Here is a 27,854-nt window from a genome sequence, read left to right on the forward strand (position 1 = left end):
CATCCAACCTGGGCTGAGACACTGCCAGGGATGGGGCAGCCACAGCTTCCTTGGGCACCCTGGGACAGGGGCTCAGCACCCTCACCCCAAACAATTTCTCCCTCCCCAAGATCTCCTCTCCATCTCCCCTCTTGCAGCTGGAAACCCTTCCCCCTCATCCCATCCCTCCAGGCCCTTGTCCCAAGTCCCTCCCCAGCTTTCCTGGAGCCCCTTCAGGCTCTGGAAGCTGCTCCAAGGGCTCCCCAGAACCTTCTCCTCCTCTTCTCTTCTCTTCTCTTCTCTTCTCTTCTCTTCTCTTCTCTTCTCTTCTCTTCTCTTCTCTTCTCTTCTCTTTCTCTTTCTCTTTCTCTTTCTCTTTCTCTTTCTCTTTCTCTTTCTCTTCCTCTTCCCTTTCTCTCCTCTCTTCTCTCCCCTCCAGACTGAACACCCCCAACTCTCTCAACCTGTTCCAGGCTCTCCCCAGCCTCAAATTCCAGAATTTCTTCCCCATCTCCAACCTCAATCTCCCCTTTCTCTCCAAGTTTTAACCCATTTCCCTTCTCCTCTCCCTACCCCCCCGTGTCCAAAGCCCTCCCCCAGCTTTCTTGGAGCCCCTTCAGATATTGGAAGGTTGCTCTGAGCTCACCTGGGAGCCTCCTCTTCTCCAGGCTGAACAACCCCAATCCCTCAGCTTTTCTTCTCCACATCCAGAACTGGGCCACATCTTCTCAGAGGTGAGCACCAGTGTATTCCAAATCCCATTTTTTTTAGCATGGAAGCCTTGGATTCAACCTGAATCCCATCAGGGAAGGATTTGCTCCTCGGTTTTGCTGCACAGTGAAATAAAATCAGCCTTTTTTTTTTTTTTTTTTTTTTTTTTTTCCACTCCCTGAAGAAACATTGAAGTCTATTTGGAGGACTAAAAGTGCAGTACAACATTTAGTCATAAATTGAAGATTTCCAACCCCGTGTTGACTCAAAGCATATGTTAGTGAAAAATGTTTCAATTTTTGTACGTATGCTGTGGGAGCACATCTAAAACATGCCCAGAAAATGTGCTGCTGGGAACAATCCTGCTGTGATGGTTGGGTCATTTAGATGACTTAATAGGTCTTTCTTTTTTCTGTTTTTTTTTTTCTTTTTTTTCTCTCCTAGCTATCTGAATTAAATCAATAATTCATACAAATTATGCCAAAGGGAGTGAATTGTTCTTATGTGGTGGAAGAAGCTGCCAAACTAAGGGCAAAAAAACTCTCATCACAGTGTGTCAGGTGAAAAGCAGTTGTGTTCTGATTCCTGACAGCATAAAATTCCTGAACCTTTCCCTCCTGTCAAACAGTGGGAGCTGAAAATGCCACCTTAAGAGTGGAGCAAAGAAATTTTGGAAGCAGAAGCTTGGAGTCCTTGGCACTTTTGGAGGTTCCCCAGAAGACCCAGCAAAAATTAGGTGTGAAATACCCAGTGGAAGGAGAAGGTTGTCCTGCTCTGTTGTCCTGATCTGCAAGGAATTTAGGAATTTCCCCCTCTGTGCCCTGGGGAGGCCACATCTGGAATCTTGTGTCCAGTTCTGGGCCCCTCAGTTCCAGCAGGACAGGGAACTGCTGGAGAGAGTCCAGGGCAGAGGCACCAAGGGGATGGAGGGAGTGGAACATCTCCTGGTGAGGAAAGGCTGAGGGAGCTGAGGGGCTCTTGGAGAAGAGGAGAATGAGGGGTGTTTAATGTTTATTTTTAAAATTTTGTTAATGTTTATAAATATGTTAGGGGAGAGAGCCAGGAGGATGGAGCCAGGAGCTTCTCAGTGATGCCCAATGACAGGACAAGGGGCAATGGGTACAAACTGGAGCACAGGAGGTTCCATAGAAATATTAGGAAATTTTTTCCCTGTGAGGTGAGGGAGCCCTGGCCCAGGCTGCCCAGGGAGGTTGTGGAGTCTCCTTCTCTGGGGACATTCAAACCCCCCCTGGATGTGTCCCTGTGTCACCTGCTGGAGGTGACATCTAGACCCCAAGGTTGGGGACTGAGTTCTTGGAGAGCAGTGATAGGGAAAGGGCCCTGGGGGTGCTGGTGGGTGGAAGGATGCCCAGGAGCCACCAACGTGGCCAAGGAGGCCAATGGCACCTGGGGGGAATGAGAAGGGGGTGGTCAGTAGGTCCAGAGAGGTTCTGCTCCCCCTCTGTGCCCTGGGGAGGCCACATCTGGAATCTTGTGTCCAGTTCTGGGCCCCTCAGTTCCAGAAGGACAGGGAACTGCTGGAGAGAGTCCAGGGCAGAGGCACCAAGGGGATGGAGGGAGTGGAACATCTCCTGGTGAGGAAAGGCTGAGGAAGCTGAGGGGCTCTTGGAGAAGAGGAGAATGAGGGGTGAGCTCAGGAATGTTTAGAAATATGGAAGGGGAGAGAGCCAGGAGGATGGAGCCAGGAGCTTCTCAGGGATGTCCAGTGACAGGACAAGGGGCAATGGGCACAACTTGGAGCACAGGAGGTTCCACATAAATATAAGTGTCCTGGTTTGGGGCAGGAAAAAGGGAATTTTCTTGGCCTTTTGCTTCCAGCTGAGTCTCTTGTAAGCAGCTGCACTGCTGAAATGAACAGCAAGTTTCTCAGGCAGTGGCTGCTGCTGGGACTGATCCCACTCCATGGTTACAGTTCCAGCTGGAGCCTGGGGTGCAGAACCAGGGACACTGCTCAGCTCTGAGCAACATTTTGCCCTCCAGAAGGAGAAAAGGAGTCAAGAGGTCCCACCTGGAACCCTCCTTTGGGGAGGAAGGGACAAGAGAGATGCCAGAATTGAGCAACCAGAGGATTCCATCCCATCCACCTCATCCTCAGGAGAAATTGGAGGGATCCCCAGGCTCAAACCCCTTCCTGCTTCCCCTTCTTCCCCTCTCCCTCTTTGCTTGGGCATCCTGTCCATCCCAGCCTGAATCTGTGTGTTCCTGCCTCCAGCTCCCAACTGCTGCTGACTCCAGGATTCCAGCCTGGATTTTCCCCAGGGCTGCCCTGCAGCCTGGGTGGTGACGTGAGAGTTATTGGGGGAAAGGGGGGGAGGAACCTGGGATCTATTTTCCTGTCTATTTGTATAGATTGAGTCATTTTTCCTATTTCTTATTCCTGTTCCATTCAAGCTGTGTAGTTCAGTTCCCAACCCATCAGTCTCTCTCCCTTATTCTCTCTCCTTTCTTTATCAGGGAGGGAAGGGAGATTAACACAGAGCAGCTGTTAATTGGTTTAATTGCTGGGCAAGTGCTAAACCCTGACAATAAGGAAGAATTTTTCCCTGTGAGGGTGAGGGAGCCCTGGCCCAGGCTGCCCAGGGAGGTTGTGGAGTCTCCTTCTCTGGGGACATTCAAACCCCCCCTGGATGTGTCCCTGTGTCACCTGCTGGAGGTGACCCTGCTCTGGCAGGGGGGTTGCACTCAGTGATTTTTTGGGGTCCCTTCCAACCCCTCATTTTCTGTGATTCTCTGATTCTGTGAATTTAACTTCATTGATTCAGTAGGAGTTGAGCTTCTAAATATCTTTGCAGGATGATTCTATGATTCTATGAGGCTGAGGTCTGTGCAATGTGGTTTATTTCTCATCTCTACAAGAGGGTCACTGCTACTGTTCTCTTTTGCAGAAATGTTATTTTAAAAATGGTATTAGATAAGTTAGAGCCACTGAAATGCTCAGAGGGCTGAGCAGCTCCCTGGGAAGCCAGGCTGAGGGATTGGGGTTGTTCAGCCTGGAGAAGAGGAGGCTCCCAGGTGAGCTCAGAGCAACCTTCCAATATCTGAAGGGGCTCCAAGAAAGCTGGGGGAGGGGCTTTGGACACGGGGGGGGGTAGGGAGAGAGAGAAGGGAAAATGGGTTAAAAGTTGGAGAGAAAGGGGAGATTGAGGTTGGAGATGGGGAAGAAATTCTGGAATTTGAGGGTGGGGAGAGCCTGGAAGAGGTTGAGAGAGTTGGGGGTGTTCAGTCTGGAGGAGAGGAGAGAAAAGAGAAGAGGAGAGGAGAAGGGAAGGGAAGAGAAGGGAAGAGAAGAGAAGAGAAGAGAAGAGAAAGGAGAGGGAAGGAGAAGGAGAAGGAGAAGGAGAAGGAGAAGGGTATATAAGGTTTTTCTGGGGAGCCCTTGGAGCAGCTTCCAGTGCCTGAAGGGGCTCCAGGAAAGCTGGGGAGGGACTTGGGACAAGGGCCTGGAGGGATGGGGATGAGGGGGAAAGGGTTTTAAACTGGAAGAGAGGAGAAATTGAGAGAAGATCTTAGGAAGAAATTCTTTAATTTGAGGCTGTGTGAGACACCTGGAACACGTTAGGAAGGGACTTTGAAAAAGAGCATGGAGGGATGGGATGACAGGGAGAGGTTTCAAGTTGAAAGAGGGGAGATTTACATTAGGTATTAGGAAAAAAATTCTTGAATTTGAGGGTGCTGCCCCTGTCCCAGGGTGCCCAAGGAAGCTGTGGCTGCCCCATCCCTGGCAGTGTCTCAGCCCAGGTTGGATGGGGCTTGGAGCAACCTGGGCTGTGGGAGGGGTCCCTGCACATCCAGGGGTTGGAATTAAATGATCCTGAAGATCTCTTCCAACCCAAACCATTCCATGGTTCCAGGATTCTTTTGGGGTGAAGCATTTTTCTTGGGAGTTCCACTCCCCTTCCACTCCCCTGCCTCCTGTTCCCATTGCTGGGCTCCCTTAGCTGTGTGGTCCAAGGATCTGAAGGGCCATTTGGTGAACCAGATCAGTGAACATTGAAAAAAAAATAAGAAAAAAGGTTATTTTTAACCCAAATCACCAACCTGGGTTGTTTGGCTTTCCAGCAGTCGTGTTGGTACAAAGGCACCTGGCAGATTTGGAGGGGAGGAAAGCCAGGAAGATGCTTCCTTCCAGCCAATCCTGTCCCTGTGGTTTCCTGAATGTTTTCTGCCTTTTTCTGCCAAAATCATTTCTTTCCATGCCTTTTTTCCCAGCTAGGTATTTTCACAGATGTTTTGGTTTCCAGTTCCTCCAGGTGGGTCTCATCTGGTATTTTTTTTTTCCCAGCACCTCTGGCTTCTCAGGTTTTGGTTTTTTGTTTCTTTTTTTTTTATTATTATTTAATTTTTTAATTATTTTTTTATTTTATGTGGCTTGAGAAGGACTGAACTCAGCTCCATTCTGGAGGGAAGCAGTGACAGGACAAGGGATAAGGGCTGCAAACTGGAAGAGAGGAGGCTGAGATGAGACCTCAGGAGGAAATTCTTGAATTTGAGGGTGCTGAGCCCCTGTCCCAGGGTGCCCAAGGAAGCTGTGGCTGCCCCATCCCTGGCAGTGTCTCAGCCCAGGTTGGATGGGGCTTGGAGCAACCTGGGCTGTGGGAGGGGTCCCTGCACATCCAGGGGTTGGAATTAAAGGATCCTGAAGGTCCCTGGGTCCAACCCAACCCATTCCAGGATTTGAGTCTCTCAGATGGTTCAAGAACCTTGCAGAGTCTCAGCTGGATGTGGCTGGCATTGTCCCTTCCACCTGAGGGTGGTGACTGATGGGTGAGAGGATGAGGATGGTTCCAGCTTCCAGACCCTCCAATATCCAGGTCATAATTTTAAAGCAAATAAAAAGGGCAATAACCCTTTGTGAGCATGAAGGCATTTTCTAGCTAGGGATTATTTCTCTTTTTCTTCTTTCTGTATTTCAGTGCAGGAAAAACTGTGATTTTTTTCCAGACACTCCTCCCCATGGTAATGTAACCAGTTCAGTAACTGGGGGAGCTGGTGCTCTACCTTTGCTACAGGAGGTGGATTCCAGGTTCCCATCAGTGTTTGCCTTGCCTGAGCTTGCTGGGGTGAGGTCAGCACTTGGCTTCCCATGGGATTGAGGGATGATGGTGGTGATACCTCTGAGCCTGCCAGGGATCCTCTGCCTGGGAAAAGACAACCTACACCTCCAGGGGCAGGATTGGGTTTTTCTATACCCTTAAAGTCTTCAAAATCTTTGCTCCCCACTCCCTTTTCTTTTCTGTTTTCATTTCTTTTGTCATTTCCTCTCTTCTCTTCTCTTCTCTTCTCTTCTCTTCTCTTCTCTTCTCTTCTCTTCTCCTTTCCCTTTCCCTTTCCTTTTTCATTTCCTTTTTCTTTTCTTTTCTTTTCTTTTCCTTTTTCCTTTCCTTTTTCCTTTCCTTTTTCCTTTCCTTTTTCCTTTCCTTTTTCCTTTCCTTTTTCCTTTCCTTTTTCCTTTCCTTTCCTTTCCTTTCCTTTCCTTTCCTTTCCTTTCCTTTCCTTTCCTTTCCTTTCCTTTCCTTTCCTTTCCTTTCCTTTCCTTTCCTTTCCTTTCCCCTTTCCTTTCCTTTTCTTTCCTTTTTCCATTTTCCTTTTTCCTTTCCTTTTTCCTCTCCTAGCAGTGAGTCAGGTTTAGCTCTAAAACCTCCAGGAAAAGAAGGATATCACCACTGACAGGAGAGCCCTTTTCTTCCTTCCTGCTCTTCCCAAGGAAGCAATAATCAGATTTACAGAGACCTGTGGGCTGGGAACTGCTCCTTTTGATTTCCAGCTGCTTCCCATGAAAGCTCCACTGAGCTCCTCAGGGAGTGGCACAGAGTTTCTTTAGGTTTGCACTGAAAGAGTTTTTCATACCTTGCCCAGACCTTGCAGATAGTTAATTAAAAATTAAAAATGCCATCTGAGAATTTCATTGTCCACCCCAGGTACATTGCCTGATAGTCCTCAGCACTAAAAATGAGTTTATTCTCTTTGTTGGCTTTGTTTTGATTTTTTGGGGGTTTCTTTTTGGTTTTTTTTTGGGGGGGTGTGTTGTTTTTTGGGTTTTTTTTATTGATAATTTGATTTATTGCTCCTGTCCTGTGTGCTCTTGACTTCTGCAGATTTATACAGATTTCTACAAGAGGCTGAGGTTTCTCCAGCTGTTCCACCTCTTCCTCTGCTTTTGGAGGAGTGGGGTTTGCTGGTAGAGCTGCTCCAGCACTGGGGGGGCTTTGGTGGCCTCCAGGGGTTAATCCAAGAGCATTCTTACTCTTGATGAATTTCTGGTGCCAGCAGAACTTCCCATTGTTGTGCTGTATCCCTAATTTTCCCCATATTTCCATCTTCCACCTTCTCATGTCAAGGAGACCTTTTTGTGCCCTTCCAGTATCTGAAGGGGCTCCAAGAAAGCTGGGGAGGGATTTTTTAGGATGTCAGGGAGGGACAGGACATGGGGAATGGATTCAAACTGGAGGAGGGGAGATGGAGATTGGAACTGAGGAAGAAGTTCTTCACCAGGAGGGTGGGGAGAGCCTGGCACAGGTTGTCCAGAGAGGTGGTGGAAGATTCCCCATCTCTGGAAGTTTTTAAGGGCAGGTTGGATGGGGCTTGGAGCAACCTGGGCTGTGGGAGAGGTCCCTGCCCATGCAGGAGTTGGGACTGGAGGAGCTTTTGAGTCCCTTCCAACCCTGAAAATTCTCTGATTCTATGAAGAAAGCTGGGGGAGGGCTTTGGACACGGGGGGGTAGGGAGAGGAGAAGGGAAATGGGTTAAAACTTGGAGAGAAAGGGGAGATTGAGGTTGGAGATGGGGAAGAAATTCTGGAATTTGAGGGTGGGGAGAGCCTGGAACAGGTTGAGAGAGTTGGGGGTGTTCAGTCTGGAGGAGAGAGGAGAGGAAGAGAAGGGAGAGGGGAGAAGAAGAAAGGGGAGAGGGGAGAGGAGAGAGGAGAGAGAGAAGGTTCTGGGGAGCCCTTGGAGCAGCTTCCAATGCCTGAAGGGGCTCCAGGAAAGCTGGGGAGGGACTTTGGACAAGGGCCTGGAGGGATGGGAGAGAGGTGGTGGAAGATTCCCCATCCCTGGAAGTTTTTAAGGGCAGGTTGGATGGGGCTCAATTCAGGCTGAGTCCCTGACAATTCTGTGATTCTCTGTGCTGGAATTAAGTGAGAGATCCATGACGAAACAGTTTTCTTTTGTGCTAGTATTCATTTTAATGTTTTCCCTTAAATCCTGACCCTTTTTTCCATGGTGACTGAAGGCAGCCATGGTTGGGCAGGTCCATGCAGCTCATCAGAGCTTTTCTCTGCAGCAGCAGCATCCAGTTATTCTGAACCTCATATTTTGACTTCTGGTCAAGAAAAACCAAAAAAGGGACCAAAAAACCCCAAAAGGGGATGATTGTCTGTGTGACAACACAATTCCAGAAAGGTTTAGATTGTTATCTAAAAAAAAAGAAAGGTTAATGGGAGGTGGGTGCAGTGCTTCTCTCTGGCTCTTTAGCAGCTGGGGATGAAGAAAAAAGTGAATTTTCTGATAATCCCCCTGCACTAAAGGTTGCTGCTTTAGTGTCCTCCTGCTACATCGAGGTGGTGCCTGGAAAAACTCAGGTGCTGAGCACACTCAGAGGTGTTGGATGCACACAGGGAACCTTCAGTGGGTGCTAAGTTGAGCTGATTGGCTGCCTGGGCTGTCCAAAACGTTCCAAAATTTGGCCTTGAAGTAGATTTAATTCTTAATGCCCCTGTGCTCAGCTCTGGTGAGGCCAGAGCTTGAGTCCTGTGTCCAGTTCTGGGCCCCTGAGCTCAGGAAGGAGCTTGAGGTGCTGGAGCAGGTCCAAAGGAGGCAACTGGGCTGGGGAAGGGATCCAGCAGAAATGCTGTGAGGAAGGGCTGAGGGAGCTGGGGGTGTTGAGGCTGGAGAAGAGGAGGCTCAGGGGAGACCTCATCACTCTCTCCAAGTCCCTGAAAGGAGGTTGGAGCCAGGGGGGGGTTGGGCTCTTTTCCCAGGCAACTCTCAGCAAGACAAGAGGCCATGGTCTCAAGTTGTGCCAGGGGAGGTTTAGGTTGGACATTCGAAAGAATTTCTTGATGGAGAGGGGGATCAGGCATTGGAATGGGCTGCCCAGGGAAGGGGTGGATTCTCCATCCCTGGAGATATTTCAAAAGAGCCTGGATGTGGCACTGAGTGCCATGGGCTGGGAACCACGGGGGGAGTGGATCAAGGGTTGGACTTGAGGAGCTCTGAGCTCCCTTCCAACCCAGACAACTCCATGATTCTATGGTTCACAGCAGCTCTGCTCTGTGAGATGCAAAGGTGTAGAGGTTGGAGCTGTAGAAGCAGTGAAGGAGCATTAATCCCATGGTTGGTGCTGAGCCTGGTGTAGCTTTTCATAAAATTGCTCAAGGGTGGAGGAATCCTCAGGGGGAGGTGATTTTCTCCCCTGTTTGCTTGGACCCAGATTATTTTTTGCCACAAAAGGAGTCATCTGTTTAATTTTACAACACACTGGAGCTGTTGGAACTGAAGCTGCAGCCCACGTCTTCTTGATAAATGACTGTGTGTATTCCTGGAAGGAAGTTAAAATGGGGCTGTGTTATATTTGGTACCTCCTGAAGCACTGAGGCTACTTGGAGTACAGAATGTGCTCCAAAAGAGACTAATTTGCCACTGCAGAGCTTGATGTGATGGGATTTGTCAAGTCGTCATTTCTGCTGGAATTCTCTTCCCTCCTGGAGATCTTGGCTCAGATATTTTAGAGCTGTTACAGCTTTCAACTGGGGGACTGGAAAGGCAAGGCAAAAAACCCTAAAATCAAGCAATGAATGTGTTTATTACAAGGTGGGAATAGAGAAGTAAAGCCCAGGGATGAGAGGTGGAAGCACGACTGAGCCCCTTCCCTGGGAGTGATCATCACAGAAGGGCTGAGGGTGGAAGAGACCTCAGAGATCATTTTCCCAACCTCCCTGCCATGCCCAGGGACACCTCTCATCCAGCCCAGGATGCTCCAAGCCTCATCCAACCTGGACTTGAACACCTCCAGGGAGGGGACAGCCACAGCTTCACTGGGAAATCTGTTCCAGGGTCTCATCACTAAAGAATTTCTTCCTAAGATCCAGTCTGAACCTCTTCTCCTTCAGTTTAAATCCATTTCCCTTCTCCTGTCACTGGAAACTCTTATGGAAAGTCCCTCTCCATCCTCCCTGGAGGTTCCTTCAGGGATTGGGGGGCAGCTCTAAGGTCCCTCCAGAGTCTCCTCTTTTTCAGGCTGAACAATCCCATCTCCTTCAGCCTCTCCTCATGGCAGAGCTGCTCCAGCCCCTGGATCATCTTTGTGGCCTCTTCTGGACTCATCCCAACAGATCTGTGTCCTTCTTAGGATGGGGACACCAGAACTGGCTGCAAGATTTGAGGTGAAATCTCACAAGAGCAGAGCAGAGGAGCAGCATCACCTCTCTGCATCTCCTCAATGCCTTCCTCTGGGTGCCTCCTGGGATGGGTTTGGTTTTTCTGAGCTCCATGAGCAGACACATTGAGCTTCTCATCAATCACCACCCCCAAGTCCTCCTCTTCACAGCCCCTCAGTGCTGATGTTCTGGGTAGCAGCAGAGTTGGGATGATTTGGATCTTTGAACATCACCAGGGTTTGGTTTCTCTCCAAGGATGCCACCTCGGATGTGTGTGTTGGTTTCCTGCATTATGCAACGATGGAAACCTGAGTAAAAATGAAGATTTAGCTCTGATTTTCTCTTATTTTTGGTCTTTTTTTCCCCTGTTGTTTTCTAATTTCCTGCTGTTTCCTTTTCTTGGGCTTGAAGGGCTTCTTGGTGCAGTGAGAGGTGGGACAGATCAGTGCTCCCAAAGAAATGATTGTTTTACTGACCTCAGCATTTTCTACACCCTCTTTTCTCCCTGAGCTTGGTTTTTGGGTGAAGGGAAAATGACACCAGGTCAGTGGTTAGAAGCAATGAAGAAATATTTAAAGCAAACCTTTTAGTACTGGGCTGATTAAACCAAACAACTGTTACGAGGAGCACTGCTCCTGCTTTGTGAACAGTAGGTTTTCTGTTCCTCTGTATAATGCAGAAAGCATGTGGAGCTGCTTGAGAGGTTTTTTTTTTGGTTTTTTTTTTGTGTTCTGGACTTTATTTTGAGGTATTTTGTTTGCAGTTCTCAGAGCTTTTGGGTCAGCTGGGAAGGGAGGGTGTAGGAGGAACGTGTCAAAATCTGCTTGGCCTGTTCTGACCCAAATCCTGACAAAGAGCTGGTGAGCAAGGAGTGAAGTGAAAGCTTCAACTTTGCTTTCTCCTGTTTGAAAACTGAGAGGATCCTACTCCTGATTCCATCTACTCCTGATGCTGTTGCTTTCTTGTTCCTCAGCAGAACGTAGTTGCTGTAGACTTTTTGCAAGATGTGAGTATTCCCTCCAAAATCAGAGCTGTAGCAGAAAGATTTTGTGTGATTTCTGGCTATTTTTAATTTTTTTTTTTTTTTTTTTTTTTTTGGTTCTCTGATTTGAAGGTGCCAATGTTGAATTTCTGCTCTCTTTCTTCCTGTACCTCTGGTAATGGAAAATGTATCCTTGGTATTTTCTGGGGAAGGAAAAACTGAGATGTTTATTGTTGTTCAGCCTGGAGAAGAGAAGGCTCCAGGGAGACCTTGGAGCAGCTTCCAGTGCCTGAAGGGGCTCCAGGAAAGCTGGGGAGAGACATTTGAAAAGGGCAGGGAGTGAAAGGACAAAGGGGAATGGTTTTGAACTGGAAAAGGGGAGATTGAGGTTGGAGATGGGGAAGAAATCCTTTAATTTGAGGGTGGGGAGAGCCTGGAACAGGTTGAGAGAGTTGGGGGTGTTCAGTCTGGAGAAGAGAAGGATCCAGGGAGCCCTTGGAGCAGCTTCCAGTGCCTGAAGGGGCTCCAGGAAACCTGGGGAGGGACTTGGGACAAGGGCCTGGAGGGATGGGATGAGGGGGAAGGGTTTCCAGCTGCAAGAGGGGAGATGGAGAGGAGATCTTGGGGAGGGAGAAATTGTTTGGGGTGAGGGTGCTGAGCCCCTGTCCCAGGGTGCCCAAGGAAGCTGTGGCTGCCCCATCCCTGGCAGTGTCTCAGCCCAGGTTGGATGGGGCTTGGAGCAACCTGGGCTGTGGGAGGGGTCCCTGCCCATGCAGGGCTTGGAACTGGATGGTTTTTCAGGTCCCTTCCCACCCATCCCAGTCTGGGATCCTGGATCTGTGTTTAACACCATTCACACTGCGCCGTCTGTTCTGCAGCTCCTGTTCCTGGAGCCACCTCCCTCATCCCTTCCCTCTCCCCCTGTTCTCAAGACAAGAGGCCATGGTCTCAAGTTGTGCCAGGGGAGGTTTAGGTTGGACATTAGAAAGAATTTCTTGATGGAGAGGGGGATCAGGCATTGGAATGGGCTGCCCAGGGAAGGGGTGGATTCTCCATCCCTGGAGATATTTCCAAAGAGCCTGGATGTGGCACTGAGTGCCATGGGCTGGGAACCACGGGGGGAGTGGATCAAGGGTTGGACTTGAGGAGCTCTGAGCTCCCTTCCAACCCAGACAATTCTAGGATTCTATGATTTTTCTGCATCCCCCTTGCTCCTCCTTTTCTGGCTTCATTTCTTACATGTACCCCATTCCTTCTTTTGCTCCACTGGAGGCAAAGCCCACCCTGTGCTAGAAGGAGCTGTGTTTTCTGTCTGCCAGGTTTACCCACAGAGCCTGACAAATCTCTCTCTTTCTCTCTGTTGGTTGCTGCTGCAGAGCTGTGGAATGCTGTGAAGACTCTGCCCTGCAGCCCTAGGCAGACTCCTCTCCAGATTATCTCCACCTGAAGGAAGTTCTCATCCAAGAGGTATGAATTCTTGTTCACATTTTACTTGTGCCCTGGAACTGTCACAATTGAGTTTTGGTGCCTCTCCAACCACCTTTTTCCCTTCTCCCTCCACGGTCAGAAAAAGCTTTGGATGCCACTGAGATGGATTTAAAAGTGTTTGGTATGAGCTGAACCTTTGCTTATAGGAAATGCAGTTTGGGACAGAGTCAGATTACACTTCAAACTGAGCAGGGAATTGCTGGATCAAGAAAGGCAGAAGCTGAAGCTGCAGCAACACTGCTTGGTTTATTGTGTTGATTTATAAAGACAATAAACATAAGGTAATCAGCAGCCTGGAGCTGAGCACACAGCAGGTATGAGCTGCTCCTCTAAAGAACTGTGAGAGGGGTTTTAAGTGTTTATTACTCTTAATATCTTCTTAGTAAATAATTTATTTTTGGTTTCTATTAAAAAGCAGGTGAAAAGCATTTGCTGTGTTCACTAGCTGGGTCAAAGGCATGATCCTGGTGTGAATTTCTGCATTTGCTTGAAGACAGGCAGATAATTTTCTGATCATTTATGTAGCAGCCTTTCAGAAAAAAAAAAAGCTGGAGACATTTTTTTAAAAGATAAACTTTGCCATGAGTGATCTGTGTGTTGGTTGGGGCAGGTTCTGTCTTACACTGTTTATTTTCATACCTGTGAGACACTGAACAGGTCAAACCCTTTAGGGAATTACAGATAAGGAAATCAAATATTCCAGTTGTGGTACAGGATGGCATTCAGGTAGCTGTTAAATATGAACACACCACTTCAGGAAATCCCTGTGCTTCAGGTAGCTGTGAGCTGGAAAGTGTGCTGTGCAAACATCACTTTACTTCTGCCCTCTGCTTTAATATTCCCTCTGCTTTAATATTCCCTCTGCTTCAATATTCCCTCTGCTTCAATATTCCCTCTGCAGAGAAGATGCTGGGATAGCTGGAATGTCAGGCTGACCCAACCCAGCTGTTCTTCAGCAGTAGTATGGAAAAAAACAGGTTTTTTTTTTTCCTTTCCCCCCTTTCTATATGTTTTGTTGCTTGCTTAGTAACATGAACTTTAAACATCAGCTGCCAGGATACCCACTGAGGGTTCTGCTCCTGCTCAAGTTGGATTTGCTGAAAACCAGATGTGGACAGACAAGAGCAGGGCTGGTGGGTGCTTTCTGCTCTTGGATCCACTGCACTGCTCTGGGATCCAACACTGAGGCTCCTTTATCCTCCCAGGATTTTAGAAAGCAGAAAAAGAAAAGAAAGCTTTGGGAAAAAACCTTCCCTAATGAGATGTCCACTCTTGGGGTACAGCCCAAACCAAACTGGGATTTCTTCCTCATCCCATCCTCAGCAACTCAGCTTTGTTGGGATGGGACAAAGTGCCAAATATGTCAGAAAAGCTTTGCTTCATCCTTCTTGAAGCAACACTGAAGGGCCCCTTCCCACCTCCCTCTTCCCCTTTTTGTTGAATGTCATGCTAGAAAAAAAGGATAAAGAGGAAAAAAAAAAAAAAGAGACCAAAAAAAAGAGACCCTCATGCTGTTCTTATCCTTTTTTTCTGCCCAGTGCCCTCTCCCCTTATCTCCAACTTGAAGTAAAAGTCACAGCTGGGGCTATGTGGCTTTTTCTGGGCCTGAGAAACAGAGGTCAGGACAGCAGAAGGTAGAGAGGCAGAACCTCTCTAAACCTCAAAAACCATTTGATGAGTTCTGGAGGTAAGGAGAAAAGAGAGGTGAGGGCTGAATTGCTCAGACTGGAGAAGTGGGACTGCCCTTGATGGGAGATCTGGAAGGCAAAATGTTTTTTCAAATGAGAAATATGTTGTTGGGTGTTGGCTTTGTATGGGAAGGAGAGACTGTGGTGCAAGGGGAGCAGAATTCAGCTCCAGATTAAGAAATTTAAGTTGAAGCTTTGGGTGTTTGAGCTCCTGGCCTGGTCCCTGGAGATCTCAAGAGTGGAATTGATGGAGCTTGGGGGGATTTTGCTGCCTACTGACTGGTTGTCCTCTTCAAGCAGATCAGTGTTGCTCTCCAGGCTGGGATTGCCCTGCTTGGGATCTCCCCCAGCCACTTGGGGCATTTAATTTTCAGGTATTTTTGTCTTGGATTGAATCCACCCATGACAGTGAACAGTGTTGAGAAATCAAAAGCCATAAAAAATGGTATTAAACTCTTGAACATGTGTGTGCCCAACCTTTTATCACAGTTTACTTGGGTTGGGTTATTTCCTGCTTGGGAAGTACCTCACTCCCCAGATCTAAAGTGGAACTCCAGCAAATAAATAGTTAATTAAGCAGTGTGTGTAAAGTCCATATCTCTAAAAATACCTCTCTTATCTGTGGAATGGTTTGATGTAAATATTTTAAAATGTGCTTTCAGATGAGGCTGGGGTTTGTCCAGTGTGTGTGTGAGTGGAGTTTGGGGTGTGCTCAACCAGAACTTCCCAGATTTCCCCCATTTCCCTCAATATCTCTGCACTCATATGGAAAGTTTCTGATCTTCAGTCTCCTGATCATTGATCCTGGTTTGCTGGGGATCTTCCTTGAGTTGGGAATGCATCAAATCCAGAGCTGAAGTGAAGCATCTTGCTGGAGGGTGATGGATATTTCTCTGCTCCTGGGCCATGACTACCTCACTTCATGGTTTTCTTTTCTACTTCAGGAACAAATCCTCTGGTCACAAATCTCTTGAGTTTGCTTGAATTCTCAGCTCTGTTGTGGAGAATAAATTTCTTTCCAGAGAACAGGTGAAATGGAAGGTGATTCCTGTCAAGCCAAGTTCCATCCTGCATCCAGCTCTGGGGTCTCCAGCTCAGGACAGGGATGGAGCTGGTGGAGCAGGTCCAGAGGAGGCCAAAAAAAAAATGAGCTGAGGGATGGAAAAATGGAACTTCTCTGTTCTGGAGAAAGGGTTGAGAGAGTTGAGGAGAAGAGAAGGCTCCAGGGAGAGTGGCAGCAGCATTTCAATATATAAAGGTGACTTCTAGGACTTCTCACCAAGGCCTGTGGTGACAGGACAAGGGTTTTAAAGTGAAGAAGAGTATTTTTAGGTTTGATCTAAAGAAGAAGGGTTTTATTTTATGAGGGTGATGAGACACTGGGAGACAGAGAAGTTGTGGGTGTCCCTTCACTGGAAGTGTTCAAGGTGAGCTTGGACTGGGATGTGAGCAAGATTACCTTGGGAATGATGTCTCTGCCCATGGCAGGAGGATGGAACTGGGTGATCTTTAAGATCTTTTCCAACCCAAACCATTCTGTGATTCTGTGTAGGTCCCAGGAGCATCAAATGATTATTTAAGAGTTCAAGATAGTTTGTTCCTGGTGGCATCTAATGATGGTGATCCCAAGGGCAGTGGTTTGTGTTCCCTTCTTTGGGTCACGTTTAGAGGAGGGAAAAAGGATCTAATAGGACACTGTTAATGTTTTTAGATAGGAGAATCACAGAATAGTTTGGGTTGGAAGGGACCTTCAGGATCATCCAGTTCCAACCCACCTGCATGGGCAGGGACACCTCCAGGCAGGTCAGAGGGGGTTTCCACCATTCCACATCACTACCTGAGTGTGTGAGATACTTGGACATTTCCTAAGGATGCTCTCAGGCTGCCTTGAGAGCAGAAACCTCCAATGTGTTTCTTCTGCTCTTGTTTAGAATCATAGAATCCTAGAACTGGCTGGGTTGGAAGGGAGCTCAGAGCTCCTCAAGTCCAACCCTTGATCCACTCCCCCCGTGGTTCCCAGCCCATGGCACTCAGTGCCACATCCAGGCTCTTTGGAAATATCTCCAGGGATGGAGAATCCACCCCTTCCCTGGGCAGCCCATTCCAATGCCTGATCCCCCTCTCCATCAAGAAATTCTTTCTAATGTCCAACCTAAACCTCCCCTGGCACAACTTGAGACCTCTTGTGCCCTCTTGTCTTGCTGAGAGTTGCCTGGGAAAAGAGCCCAACCCCCCCCTGGCTCCAACCTCCTTTCAGGGACTTGGAGAGAGTGATGAGGTCTCCCCTGAGCCTCCTCTTCTCCAGCCTCAACACCCCCAGCTCCCTCAGCCCTTCCTCACAGCATTTCTGCTGGATCCCTTCACCAGCCCAGTTGCCTCCTTTGGACCTGCTCCAGCACCTCAAGCTCCTTCCTCAGCTCAGGGGCCCAGAACTGGACACAGGACTCAAGCTCTGGCCTCACCAGAGCTGAGTTTTCTTCTTCTTCTGGTTTTGCCCAGCAACCTCTTGCAGCATAGTGGAAGAAACTGGAACATGGACATTCTTGGTCCCCAGTGGGGGATGAATTTCCTCTTCTTTCTCTCCAGCTCTATCTCCTTCATCTTTCCATGATCTGGTGGCCATGGAGCATTAAGGTCTCTTAAATGGGTCTCAGCTGAGACAGTTCCAAGTCCAAGAAGGTGTTGGATTCCCTCTGTTCCCTCTTTCCCGTGACAGTCACAAATCTTAGAGGATTTGGAAGGCTTTGGGATCTGGCATTACTTTGCCCATCCTTGATTCCTGGCCCCCTTCTGGGGCTGTTTTGTCTGGAAATGAGAAGACTGAGGGGGGATCTTATTAATTTATAAATACCTGAAGGGTGGATGCCAAGAAGAAGGGATCAATCTTGTTTCAGTTATCCTCTGAGGTAGGAAAAAAGGCAGTGGACACAAACTGGAGCACAGGAAATTCCACCTCAACATGAAGAAAAACCTTTTTATTAAAAAGTTGACAAAACACTGGACAAGGTTGCCCAGAGAGGGACTTTCAGGAGCTGTCTGGGCACCTTTCTGTGTGTCCTGCCCTGGGTGATGCTGCTGTGGCAGGGAGGTTGGACTGGATGACCTCCAGAGCTCCCTTCCAACCCTTGCCATCCCAGGAAGCTTTTTTTTCATGGGAATTTTTGCTTCTTGAGAACTTCTTTGTTCCATTGTGATCACTGCTGCAAAGCTGGGGGGTAGCAGTGAAAGGAGCCCCCTGAGATGGACCTAAATGTGCTGTAACAGAGCACGTAGAGAAACTCCTTCCCTGCATGAGGTGATGAATTTTTAAAGATTAATCACCCAGCTTTTCATCTGAAGTTGCATTCTTGCAAATTTTTCTCTTCATCAGTTTAAAAAAAAAATAAAAATCATATTTTAAATGTTGTATATTGTGGCAGAGTGACCAATGAGATGTCTCTGGGAAGATGATATTTCCCATAACTAGGAAGAAAAATCAACTGCCAAAAACTGATTTTAAAAAAAAAAAGGAAGGTTTTAACAAGATTTATGGATACTATAGGATTCTCCATGGTTTATGGGTCACCAGGCTTTCCCAGACTGACTTCCTACTTCTGATCTATGAGTTTATGTGCTGCAGATATTGCCCTGAGGCATGTGGAGGGCTCACCAAAATAATTTTTGTCTGTCTACTCAGCCAGAAAGATGCAGTTGGGGTCTTTTCTTTCTCTGTGAGCTGGATCTACATCTCTTCTGAAAAAAAATATGTGTGTCTTGAAAGCTTGGTGGCCTTGACTTCTTTTTGGGCTGAGGTTTAGCCCAGATTGTAGAATACCAAGTTGGAGAAGACCTCAGTGATCACCTGGCCCAACTTTTCTTGGAAAAACATGGTCTGGACAAGACAGCTGAATCCTAAAAGTGTCCAGAATTGGGGAATCCACCACTTCCCTGGGGAGATTATTCATGGCCCATCTCTGGGCCCTCTCAAGACTGTCCACATGTTTTTTTTTTTTTGGATAGCAGGGACTACAACTGAACAGAATATTCCAGATGTGTCCTGACAAGTGCTGAGTAGAAGGGATAATGATTTCTTTACCTCTTCTGGTGATGTCCATGTTGATGCAACCCAGCATCTTGTTGGCTTTCTGTGCTGCTCCAGCTCATCCACACGGAGCTCATCCAACTGGATCTCCAGGCCCCTTCCCACAGACCTGCTCTCCCAGCCCATCCTGTGCTCCTGGATTTATGTTTTCCCAGGTTTATGACCCCAGATTTGTCCTTATTGGGCTTCATAAGGTTGATGTTAGCCCACTCTTCCAGCCTATCCAGGTTTTCCTGTAGGATTTCTCTCCCTTCTGAAGTCTCCACTCTCCCACTCGGTTTGGGGTCACCCATCTGGGTATCTTTTTGTACACCTGGGACAGCTGCTTCTTTCAGACTGGTGTCCAGCAGACCTGCAAAGTTCAAGTCCCAGCTGGCTGTTCCACAGAGAGCAAAATGGATTTCAGGAAGGGCACAAAAATGGAGATTGGTGGAGGGGAAGAAGCAAGATCCTAATGAGACCCCTTTGCATGATGCATCAAAAGAGTGCAGCACACTACAGAGAAGCTGTGTGGTCCTTGGCAAGCAGGTAATGGTAGGAGATCCACTTGAGGACTGATTTTTTTTTATTCCTGCTGAAGAAGTGCAATAGTGAGCTCAGTTCTTGCACTCTCTTGTGCTCACAACATGAGTAGGGTGAGGAGAGAGCTCTACAGCTTGCTGAAAGGATCTTGAAGGAAGGTGGGGATAGTGTTAAAGTTGTGCCAGGGGAGGTTTAGGTTGGGTATTTGGAAAAAATTCCTCCTGGAAAGGATTGTCAGACCCTGGTCCAGGCTGCCCAGGGCAGTGGTGGAGTCCCCATCATCCCTGGAGGGACTTCCAAGCCCTGGAGCTGTGGTGCTGAGGGATGTGGTTCAGTGCTGGGTGATCTGAAAGATCATTTCCAACCAAAACAATTCTGTGCTGCTCTGATCAGAGGGCAGAATGTTCCCTACACCTTTCAGCAACACCTTCCTGCAGTGTTTGTTCCACATTTCTGCTCTCACAAAAAAAAAAAAAAAAACCAAAAAACCCAAAACCCTGCTGGTAGCAGTGGTCTTTCTTTCAGATGTATAATTTATGACTCTTCCTGGTGTGCCAGCCTTGTTTGTGTTGATAAATGAACATTCTCTGTGTAAAGCCTGCAGAGTCAAGTACAATCCCACTAAATATACCTGCTTCTGATTAAGTGCATCTGAATTTGGGAGGCTGGTTAATCAGCTGCACCTTTCACAGGTTCCTTTGTGAACTCATAAAAGCTGCAAGCTCTGATTTATTGTGCCAAAAGGGGTAAACTGACATTAAAAGCATTAATTAGCCTTGGTTGAGTGCACAAAGAATATAGAGTTGGTGTGAGCCAGCTTTTGATTTAGCCCTTTGTGGGCCTTTGATTTCTGCCTAAGCTTGTTAAAGGGGCTGGGGCTTGGTTTCTCCTGGTAGATTGGGTAATTAGAGCTGAGTGTTAAATGCACTGATTGGGCTTGAGGAGCTTGTCCAATTACAAGCAAGAAAGCTGGAAAGCAATTGGCCAGAACTTACATTTGAAGAGAGAAATGTTCATTTTAAACCTGGGGCTCTGATCCCTTAGATTCACAGTGGTGCTGCCCAAGAGAGGATTTGGGCTGTCAGGGTCCTGCCTTTTTCCAACCCCAGGGAAAATTCCCTTCTAAATCAGAGAATCCCAGACTGGTTTAGGTTGGAAGGGACCTTCCAGCTCCTCCAGTCCCAACCCCAGATGTGCAGGGACCCCTCCCACAGCCCAGGTTGCTCCAAGCCCCATCCAACCTGGGCTGAGACACTGCCAGGGATGGGGCAGCCACAGCTTCCTTGGGCACCCTGGGACAGGGGCTCAGCACCCTCACCCCAAACAATTTCTCCCTCCCCAAGATCTCCTCTCCATCTCCCCTCTTGCAGCTGGAAACCCTTCCCCCTCATCCCATCCCTCCAGGCCCTTGCCCCAAGTCCCTCCCCAGCTTTCCTGGAGCCCCTTCAGGCACCAGAAGATGCTCCAAGGGCTCCCCAGAACCTTCTCTTCTCCAGACTGAACACCCCCAACTCTCTCAACCTGTTCCAGGCTCTCCCCACCCTCAAATTCAAAGAATTTCTCCCTCCCATCTCCTCTCCATCTCCCCTCTTGCAGCTGGAAACCCTTCCCCCTCATCCCATCCCTCCAGGCCCTTGTCCAAAGTCCCTCCCCAGCTTTCCTGGAGCCCATGAAGCTCTGAGTTAGTTACACTCTGTTTTAATTAAATAGTAAGCAACACTCAAGCAGTTTGGTGCTGATGTGGTACAATACATCAAATTGTAGAATCTCAGACTGGGTTGGGTTGGAAGGGACCTGAAAAATCATCCAGTCCCAACCCCTGGATGTTCAGGGACCCCTCCCACAGCCCAGGTTGCTCCAAGCCCCATCCAGCCTGGGCTGAGACACTGCCAGGGATGGGGCAGCCACAGCTTCCTTGGGCAACCTGGGACAGGGTCTCCCCACCCTAAAATTCAATAATTCCTTCCTAAAATCTCATTGAAATTTCCCCTTTCAGCTGAAGAATGTAACCCCTTGTCCAATCACTACAATTCCTTATAAATAACCACGTTTTGATGAGTGAAGGTGAAGAGGGATCCCTGGTTTTTTTTTTTCCATCTTATTGAAGTTGTAAGGCTAGGATGGGTTTGGGTTTTTTGTTTCACCATCTTCTTAAATCCTTGCTTGAATCCATTTATGAGTGGAAATGGAAACAGAGAGCAAGGAATTGGGATTAACATTTTGTCTGGTCCAATAAAAGTTTGGGCTTAGCAATAAACCTGCATTGCTTGATAAATGACAAATTAGGATTGTTTCCCTTCATTTTTTTAAGTCTTTTTGACAATTTGTAGTTAAAATATCAGAATGGCTGCACAAAAGGTTAAATTATTGCACATTTAACCAATCCACAACTACAGGGTGAGTTTCCAGGTCCTTTATGGAGATTAAATGACAAAAATATGATACACATGGATCCCCAGGAGCTCTGCACTCCTCAGGGATCAGCACCTCTCCTGGAGGCTCATTCTGGGAGCTGATCCTATAAATCCCAGTTGTACTTGGGTGGGATTTCTGTGGTTGCTCAGAGATGGATGCAAAAAGCAGCTTTTTTTTTTTTTTTTTTCAGAGGATGTTGCAATTAAAAGAAAAAGCCCAAGTACAAACCTGTTTAGTGCTGGCAACTGCTGCTTCACCACCAAATTAATCTGTGCTCCTGGGGGATTTTTTGAGCACTTCCCTGCTGAATATCACCCTCTTCCTCATTATCATCATTGTTCCCTCTTGCTTGGGCATTTTTCTTTCATAATGTAAATAATTTCTGATGGTTTCTTCCCTCTCTGCTCTCAAATAATGGCAGAAGTGATACTCAGTAAGAGCTGCTGACTTATTCTTCATATATTTTACAATAAAAACCTGATTGCTCCTTACCTGCTCAGTTAGATATTAATGATTTGATCAGCAGCAAATTCTCAGGTGACCCCAAGCTGGGGGGAGTGTGGATCAGCTGGAAGGCAGGAGGGCTCTGCAGAGGGACCTGGAGAGACTGGAGAGTTGGGCTGATCCCAAGGGGATGAGGTTCAAGACAAGAAGCCCATGGGGAGCTCCAGGCTGGGCAGAGAGTGGCAGAAAGGGAGCTGGGATTGGCAGGAAGCTGAAGAGGAGGCAGCAGTGTGCCCAGGTGGCCAAGAAGGCCAATGGCATCCTGGGCTGGCTGAGGAAGAGCGTGGCCAGCAGGTCCAGGGAAGGGATTCTGCCCCTGTGCTCAGCTCTGGGGAGGCCAGAGCTTGAGTCCTGTGTCCAGTTCTGGGCCCCTGAGCTCAGGAAGGAGCTTGAGGTGCTGGAGCAGGTCCAAAGGAGGCAACTGGGCTGGTGAAGGGATCCAGCAGAAATGCTGTGAGGAAGGGCTGAGGGAGCTGGGGGTGTTGAGGCTGGAGAAGAGGAGGCTCAGGGGAGACCTCATCACTCTCTCCAAGTCCCTGAAAGGAGGTTGGAGCCAGGGGGGGGTTGGGCTCTTTTCCCAGGCAACTCTCAGCAAGACAAGAGGCCATGGTCTCAAGTTGTGCCAGGGGAGGTTTAGGTTGGACATTCGAAAGAATTTCTTGATGGAGAGGGGGATCAGGCATTGGAATGGGCTGCCCAGGGAAGGGGTGGATTCTCCATCCCTGGAGATATTTCCAAAGAGCCTGGATGTGGCACTGAGTGCCATGGGCTGGGAACCACGGGGGGAGTGGATCAAGGGTTGGACTTGAGGAGCTCTGAGCTCCCTTCCAACCCAGACAATTCCATGATTCTATGATTCTATGATAATTTGTTATCTCTGCAATATTTGCTTTTTGGAAAGAGTTTAAAGCAATCCTTCTGCTTCAGACCCTGTGTTTGTTCATGGTTATTCCTGTAAGACAAGGCATGGGATGTACTATGGGGACTGTCCAGGAGAAATTCCCCCTTTGCTGGGAAGCTTCCAATCTATAGAAGAAGAGGTGAACAAGGAATTTTGGCTCATTTATGGGGATTTGGGGAAAAGCCAATGTTTAACAGGGATGGGGGAATACAATCAGTGTAGGCAGGGCAAGTAAAGGAGCATCACAGAATCCCAGACTGGGTTGGGTTGGAAGGGACCTTCCAGCTCCTCCAGTCCCAACCCCTGGATGGGCAGGGACCCCTCCCACAGCCCAGGTTGCTCCAAGCCCCATCCAACCTGGGCTGAGACAATTCCAGGGACAGTGGGACAGCCACAACCTCCCTGTGCCAGTGTCTCACCACCCTCCCAGGAAAGAATTTCTCCTAATTTCTTCCCAAGGATGTTGGCAGAAGAACAGTCAGGAGGTCCTAGGATTGAGTCTTGGCAGGAGGAAGCTTTTATTTTCCTGAGCCCTGTAAACATTGCTAACCTAATTTCTTCAAAGAAATTACAGAGTGAGGTGGTAGGGAAAGCAGAGCGATTCTGCAGGGAGTTTGGTTTTAGAATCAGGAGTTAGACTTGAAGCAATATTTAGAATTTAACCATTTCTTTTCTAAGCCTGATATCCTAGAGAAACCAGGGGGATGCTTTATGTTCTCTGTGTCAGGGTTTCTATTCTGCAAACCCTGGAAGGAGAAGTCTTGGAGATGCTTAAATTCTTCTGGAGCTCATGAAAATACTGCAGGTTAAATGAAGAAAACCTGGGGAGAGTGGATAAAGTGGCATCAAATGTTCACACACAGGGTGCCAGAAAATCTTCAGTGCTCTGATAAATCCCCAGTCATGGGGGAAGCTTTGCTTTGAGGTTCCACTTGACCAAAATCAATTGACATGAGAATCAGTTCCCTGGGAAATGAGTGTTCAAGGAGCTCCTTGTTTTCTCTTTTCTTGTTTTTGTTTGTTTTTTTTTCTTGTGTGTCATTGAATCACTTGATCATACATCTTCAGGTTTTTTCTCTAGGGAAAAAGGTAAAAGAATATTTTGAGTGATGAGGTAAGGTTATGAGGGTTAGGAGTGGGATAGTTGCATGTTATTTCTGGGCTGTTGGATCTATTTAAAATAATCTCCAAGAAATCTTAAAATAGGTGAGATATATATATGGTATTTACCATCTGTATGGTATGTATGTATATATATAGTGTTTATACATATATATATGGTACTTATTCTTTCCTTTCCTGCAAAACCCCAAATGGGGACCTGCAGCTTGGCAGTTTGTCCAGCTGCCTTCAGGAAGGGGCAGTAGAAACAGAATTTCCAGAATTATCTTTAATGGCTCTAATTAGCCTGATGAAGGAATTAGGGAGGACTGGGGGCAGGATTAGGAAGCTGTTGTAACAGGTTTTAGGCAACCAAGAGAGCAAGGGGAGGTCTTTCTGCCTTGTTTTTTGGTTTGGGTTTGTTTACTTCTTTATTTGAATTCATAGAATTGAAGAATGGGTTGGGTGGAAGGGATCTTCAAGCTCATTTAATTCCAACTTCCATGCCATGGGCAGGGACCCCTCCCACAGCCCAGGGTGCTCCAAGCCCCATCCAAGCTGGGCTGAGACACTGCCAGGGATGGGGCAGCCACAGCTTCCTTGGACACCCTGGGACAGGGGCTCAGCACCCTCAAATTCAAGAATTTCTGCCCAATGTGTTGTCCAAATCTCCCTTCTTGCAGTTTGGAACTGCTCCCTCTTGTCCTATCACTCCATGCCCTTGTCCAAAGTCCTTCCCCAGCTTTTTCTGTCACCCCCATTAAATTAAAACCATTTGCAAAAATCTTCTACTGTTTTTATAGCCCAGATGAAATCCTGGGCATGTGTTTGAATGGCTGAATATAGAAAATGAGATATTTAGGAACCCAGCTCCCCACCTGGGGAGGTGCTGGTGGTTGTGGAGGACTTTGGAGTATCGAGCTATAAAGCTCCTCTGCATAGTCAGGGAAGTGAAAACTGCCTTTAAAATTCATTTTTGAGCAAAATTTACTTCCTGGCAGCACCAGAGATCTAAAATGACAAATATTTCCAGCAGCACTGAGGTATTTCAGAGCTGGTTCTTCAGTCTGGTTCTCCTCCAGCACTGGATAACATCGTTGGCACTTGAAGCAGAGCAAAGAATGCAGCTCCTTGATCCTCTGCTGGGGCTCTTGATGCTTCTGCCTGGAGAAAAAGCAAAATGCTTCAGGGCTGAGCTCAGGTTCTGACAGGTAAAAACATTTCCATTGGCTCAAAAGAGTCGTTTGCCCTTCTCTCTTCCCCAAACACATCCGAGTCCTTGGGGCAACGAGTTGCCGGGATCTGCTTGGGTTGGCAGAGAGAATTTTGGATTTTTGGGTGAGGATGAAAAGCCTTGAGCTTCTCTTGCATTTTTCACTCTCAGCACATCCTTAAAAATAAGCCCAGTGTGTTGGGACCACCAGCATGCAGGACATTGTCCCATGGGTTGGGACAGTAAAGTGTGAGCCCATCATCTCTTGGTAGCCACACCTGAGGATGTTTCTTCATGGCTCCCACAAATTATTTGGGTCTTGGACTCAACATTATTTGTTTTCCTTCCCCACTTGAAGGAAAGGGTTCTTTCCAGTATGAGAAGCATTAAATTGACTCAATTATTTTGTTTGCTGAAGTGGCACTTTGAAATGAGTCTTTGAAGTTTCTCCTCTGATCTGGGATTCAACTGGGCCACTTTCACCCAGCAATCTCCTAGCAGGGATTTGATCTGGGAGACTTTCACTCCCTATTTCAGCTCCAACAAGTATAAGCAGCCATTCCTTCAATTTTAAAGCTATTACCTGCTCAGATAGTGCAGTAATTGACAGAGGGGAATCCTACTGGTGCCTAATAAAATAGTTCAAGCTGCAGTGGAATTGATTCAAGTACAGGAGGAGAGGCCATCTGTCCTGAAAACTTTATGTATAAAGTCCACTCTGTCCTTCTTAGGAAAGATATTTTGATGCTACTGCAAGTCCAAAGAAGGGCAACAAGGCTGCTGAAGGGTCTGGAGCAAAAATCTTAAAAGGAGAGGGTGAGGGACCTGGGGGGTTGTACAGTCTGGAGCAAAGGAGGTTGAGGGGAGACAACTCCCTGAACGGAGGTTGGAGTCAGAGGTCTCTTCTCCCAAGGAACAAGTGATAGAACAAGAGGAAATGGCCTCAAGTTGCCCAGGGGAGGTTTAGGTTGGATATTGGGAACAATTTCTTCCTGGAAAGGGTTGTCATTCCCTGTCCCAGGCTGCCCAGGGCAGTGGTGGAGTCCCCATCATCCCTGGAGGGATTTCCAAGCCCTGGAGCTGTGGTGCTGAGGCCATGGGGCAGTGGTGGCCTTGGCAGTGCTGGGGTCAGGGTTGGACTGGATGATCCTAAAGGTCTTCCCCAACCAGAACAGTTCTGCTTTTCTATGATCTGCCAGCTAAAAAGTCCCTGAGCCAGGAATTGCTGCAGTGATCATGGTGTTTCACCAGAGGTGCTGGTGAAATGGCAAATGTCTTCTTGTTTTTCCCCAAAAATCTGGGTTATGACTGTCAAGCAAAAATTTCCCCTACCACTGGGAAATGGGGAATCTGTGTGGGGCTGTAGTAACAGTGTTCAGCAGAGTTTTGATCCTCCAGCAGCAGGTTTGGGGTCATCTTCAGCTCTTCAGCACCTCAGATTGCTGAGGGTTGAGTTTTGGCAGGAGAAGAGGGGAAAGGGAGGTGTCCAGCTCAGTCTGGAGAAAATCCATAGAATTTTCAGGGTTGGAAGGGACCTTTAAGATCATCCAGTTCCAACCCCCCTGCCATGGGTGCTTTAGGGTGTTAGTATCTGAGAAAAAAAAAATCTTAAGATTCTGTACTTGGAGTTGATGATCTTAAAGATCTTTTGGTCTTTCCACCCAAAATGGTTCTGTGCTTAGATTGCTCTTTTCAAGTGGAGATGTTGAGTAACCTAATACTGCCAGGCATACAAAATATTTAGCAGTTTTTTTATATATATGTATATAAATATAAATTTTACATTTAGGGTGAAGAAAGCACTTTCTAGGTCTGCCATTTTTGGTCCAGGCTTTCAACCTTCCCTTTTAATACTTGACTTGCACTTGAGCACTCAGACATTATGGGGTCAGCTGTGGGAGCAGCAGATTCTCTCTGGTCAGCTTTTTGAAGCCTGTCTCTGGCATTAAAGTCTCAAACTGGAAAGGTAATCCCCTCTGGAGTGCTGACCTACTCTCAGAATTACTTTCCCCTTCTCTCCTGAGCCTTTGTGTTCTCTTCCAAGGCTTTTTTATCCTCTTCATCAAGGCAGATTGCTTAATTGCTCTGACTGCTGGGCAGAAATCTTACTCTCCTGTCTTACAGACCTTTTATTCAGTTCCTTCATAACAAAGCAGCTTCTGGAGCAGGGCCAGGCCTTCAGCCCAAAGTGTTTTCTCACTTTCCCATCAAATGAGGGGACAGCACAGCCAGATTCCTCTCCTAATCCCTCTTCCTGAAGACAAAGACGTCGGCGCTGCCCGGCCCTTGGTGTTCAAAAGATTTTATTCACTTTTTCCCCATGGGTTAATTCAAGGTTCCCTCCTTCTCCTTTTCATCCCACAGAGCAGTCCCCAGAGAATCCCAATCTCCTGTGGCTGGCTGGATGAAATCCCACATACAGTTTGGGTCAGAACTGTAGAGTTTGGGAGTTGGTGGTTTGTGCCCCTTTGGAGCAGAGTGGGTGAAACAAGATGTGGGGACTTCTGGGCCTTCCTGGTGTCCAGGCTGAGCTTTTCTCCTTTAAAAATTTCCCTTTTTCTCCATATCACTGAGTCACAAGACACTACACAGCAGCTGCCAGCTTTTTTTCACCATTTATATGTCTTTTATCCCTTCCTTAGTGCAAAAGCCTTTTCTTGGGTCCACGTTGGGAAGATTCACAGTGGGGGAGTGAATCCTTGGAAGCTACAGATTTGGAGTTGGAAAAGCTCAACAACTGAGCTGGTTTTCTGCTCCTTTGAAATTGTTCTGCTGCTGATGGTGGGTTTTGACCTTTTTTTTTTTTTAATTTCAGAAGTGTTCTGTTGGAGGTTTAACTAATGAGAGATCATTAGGATCCTATTTACCTTTG

At 47.5% G+C, this 27,854-nt stretch overlaps 1 protein-coding gene across 1 annotated transcript in view; it reads left to right on the top strand.

The window, feature by feature from the left end:
• Nucleotides 1-27,854, top strand: part of FAM168A (family with sequence similarity 168 member A) — a 200,625-nt gene that overhangs the window by 69,621 nt on the left and 103,150 nt on the right. Inside the window, exon 2 of the mRNA XM_071758941.1 lies at nt 12,446-12,593. Within this exon, the coding sequence (XP_071615042.1) occupies nt 12,539-12,593 (55 nt within the window). The 5' untranslated portion in view covers nt 12,446-12,538. The remainder of the gene's footprint in view (nt 1-12,445; nt 12,594-27,854) is intronic.

Source organism: Heliangelus exortis, chromosome 1, assembly GCF_036169615.1.
Source record: "Heliangelus exortis chromosome 1, bHelExo1.hap1, whole genome shotgun sequence".
Classification (NCBI taxonomy): Eukaryota; Metazoa; Chordata; class Aves; order Apodiformes; family Trochilidae; genus Heliangelus; species Heliangelus exortis.